This window comes from Myotis brandtii, unplaced genomic scaffold (assembly GCF_000412655.1).
Source record: "Myotis brandtii unplaced genomic scaffold, ASM41265v1 scaffold431, whole genome shotgun sequence".
Taxonomy (NCBI): domain Eukaryota; kingdom Metazoa; phylum Chordata; class Mammalia; order Chiroptera; family Vespertilionidae; genus Myotis; species Myotis brandtii.
The window spans coordinates 1,177,609-1,180,147 of NW_005366486.1; the positions used below are offsets into that span (position 1 = coordinate 1,177,609).

General features: G+C 50.8%; 1 protein-coding gene across 1 annotated transcript in view; it reads left to right on the forward strand.

The window, feature by feature from the left end:
• The window catches only part of LYPD1 (LY6/PLAUR domain containing 1), a 37,982-nt gene extending 35,449 nt beyond the window's left edge, over positions 1–2,533 (forward strand). Inside the window, exon 4 of the mRNA XM_014546144.1 lies at positions 1,750–2,533. Within this exon, the coding sequence (XP_014401630.1) occupies positions 1,750–1,985 (236 nt within the window). The 3' untranslated portion in view covers positions 1,986–2,533. The remainder of the gene's footprint in view (positions 1–1,749) is intronic.
• Positions 2,534–2,539: the final 6 nt, after the last annotated feature.

Here is a 2,539-nt window from a genome sequence, read left to right on the forward strand (position 1 = left end):
GGGGAGGGGGGAGGGGGAAAGGAGCCTCAAACCAAAGCAACACCTGCAAACACACACCTACAGGGAGTCAGAGGAACTCCCTGGCCACTGCCGGAATGTATCCTGCTGCTGTGCAGGGCAGCAAAGAGGTAAAGCTATTCACTTCCAGGACCAACTTTAGCATTACAAGTTATCTGACCAGAAAGAATAATTTTGTCAATTATGTCTCAATAAAAAAACTTAATGATACAAAGGAGCCACACACACTCCAAAAGCTATCTTCAAAGTAAAGCCTCCCCCACCCAAAAGAAAACAAAACCACTCTGTGGTTTACTGGCTATCTGCTTTGCTCTACAGCAGTGGTTCTCAACCTTGGCTGGAAATTGTTTCTTATGGGGTGGGGCCACAACATTAGTAACAAAGAAACAGAATGAGACCGAGAAATCAGGATTTTAAAAAGATTCCCAGGTGATTCTAATGTGCAGCCAAGGTTGAGAACCACTGCTCTACAGTAAGATAGACTTGATGCCAGAGAGCAGCGGTTCTCAACCTGTGGGTCGCAACCCCTTTGGGGGTCGAACGACCCTTTCACAGGGGTCGCCTAAGACCATTGGAAAACACATATATAACTACATATTGTTTTTGTGATTAATCACTATGCTTTAATTATGTTCAATTTGTAACAATAAAAATACATCCTGCATATCAGATATTTACATTACGATTCATAACAGTAGCAAAATTACAGTTATGAAGTAGCAACGAAAATAATTTTATGGTTAGGGGTCACCACAACATGAGGAACTGTATTAAAGGGTCGCGGCATTAGGAAGGTTGAGAACCACTAGCATAGAGCCAGAATACTAGCTCAAATACATTTTAGTTGTGTGACTTTGGGCCAGTCAGCTAAACCTCTCTTGCCTAAGGCACCCCATCTGTAAAATGGGGATGACCACAGGGCCTCTCCGGAAAATAGTGAAGGATCTAGGACGCCATAGCTCTGGGGAGTGCCTGGCATGCAGGAAAGCACTTACATAAGCTGAGCTGTTAGCATCAGAATTGATGTACTTCCAGCTTTAGGAAGTCATAGGATGGTCCAAGACACCCTAATTGGAATGCTGTGCTGCAATGTGGACATGACACCTGTCCTCCTCAAGGTGAGCCCACCAGTCTGTGTGCCCACACGGTGCATGGTAAGTGCTAGCTGTGAGATGCTCACTGGGCAAATGACCATGTGTTCTACAGGCAGGCTTCTTCCCTGAGAACAAGGCTGTTCTGCACACATGGAGAAATCAAGGCCCCTTCACTAGGGACTTGGTCTTTATTGAGAACATTCCATGATTTAATAAAAACATGGTGGAGAGCCATCTCTGTGTCGCTGATAAAGTGATAATAGAGGTGAGATCTAGACAAACAGCTTGTGGTCCTCTCTAGCATGAAATAGTTTGAGCAGCAACAAGGTAAAAAGCTCTGTATCTAGTACACAGTGTGAATTGTGACTTTTAAAAAGGTGGACTTTGGTTTGACAGCTCTTTATTCGCTGGCAGTGCATCTCAGATCGCTTTTGGAACAATCCTGTCCAAAGTGGTGCAATGAGGACTGCCTTCTTCCCCGTGCACCTCGTGTATTGGGGAGGCTCAGCAACACAACCCAAAGCACCCCCCTGCCCCACCCAGGCTCTGGGCTGGGAGGGGGAGGGAGGACACCCTGGGAGCTGGGCTCCGCCCGCTGCCAGCACAAGTTAACCCAGCTCCTTTGCGCATGTTGCAGGGATCATGTATCGCAAGTCGTGTGCCTCCTCCGCAGCCTGCCTCATCGCCTCGGCCGGGTACCAGTCCTTCTGCTCCCCCGGGAAGCTGAACTCGGTGTGCATCAGCTGCTGTAACACCCCTCTGTGCAACGGGCCGCGGCCCAAGAAGAGGAGCAGCTCGGCCTCCACCCTCCGGCCAGGGCTGCCCGCCACCATCCTGCTCCTCAAAGTAGGCCTCTTCCTGGCGCGCTGCTGAATGAGCGTGCCCGCCGCATCGTCCTTCTGGCTCCCGCTCCGGCCCGTGGCTCTCTGGGCATGCTTTGATTCTGGGTAGGGAGCCCGCGTTCTCTTTCCTTTAGTTCCTTTGCAAATAATGGAAGAGCTCAGCGTAAAACATTTTTGTAAGCTGAATAAATTCAGTCGGACTGAACTTTCAGTGTGTACTTAGAAGAAGGGAGGGGATGGCAGAGTCCCCGTCTGTAACCAGAGTCAAGGCGGCAGAATCAGCCTTAGGAGACCTGAAGGGGCAGCTGCCTCCCCGAGGCCCCTGGCTCCCCCTCCTGTCCCAGGCGCGGGAGCAGGTGGTTTTGTCACAGCTGTGCGTGTGCGGGGAATGCTGCTGTCACCGGCTGGGCTGGTTAGCGCTCCAGGCTTGCTAACCTGACATTCACACTTCATGCTCCTGAACACCATTCTCGGCTGCAGGACTGGCTGGTTTCGTCTCCCACTGGGGCTCTGGCGACTCCGGACTGGATGGCTGGGCCTCGGCCTCAGGCTTGGCCTCGGCCTGGCTCTGAAACGTGCTTAGGA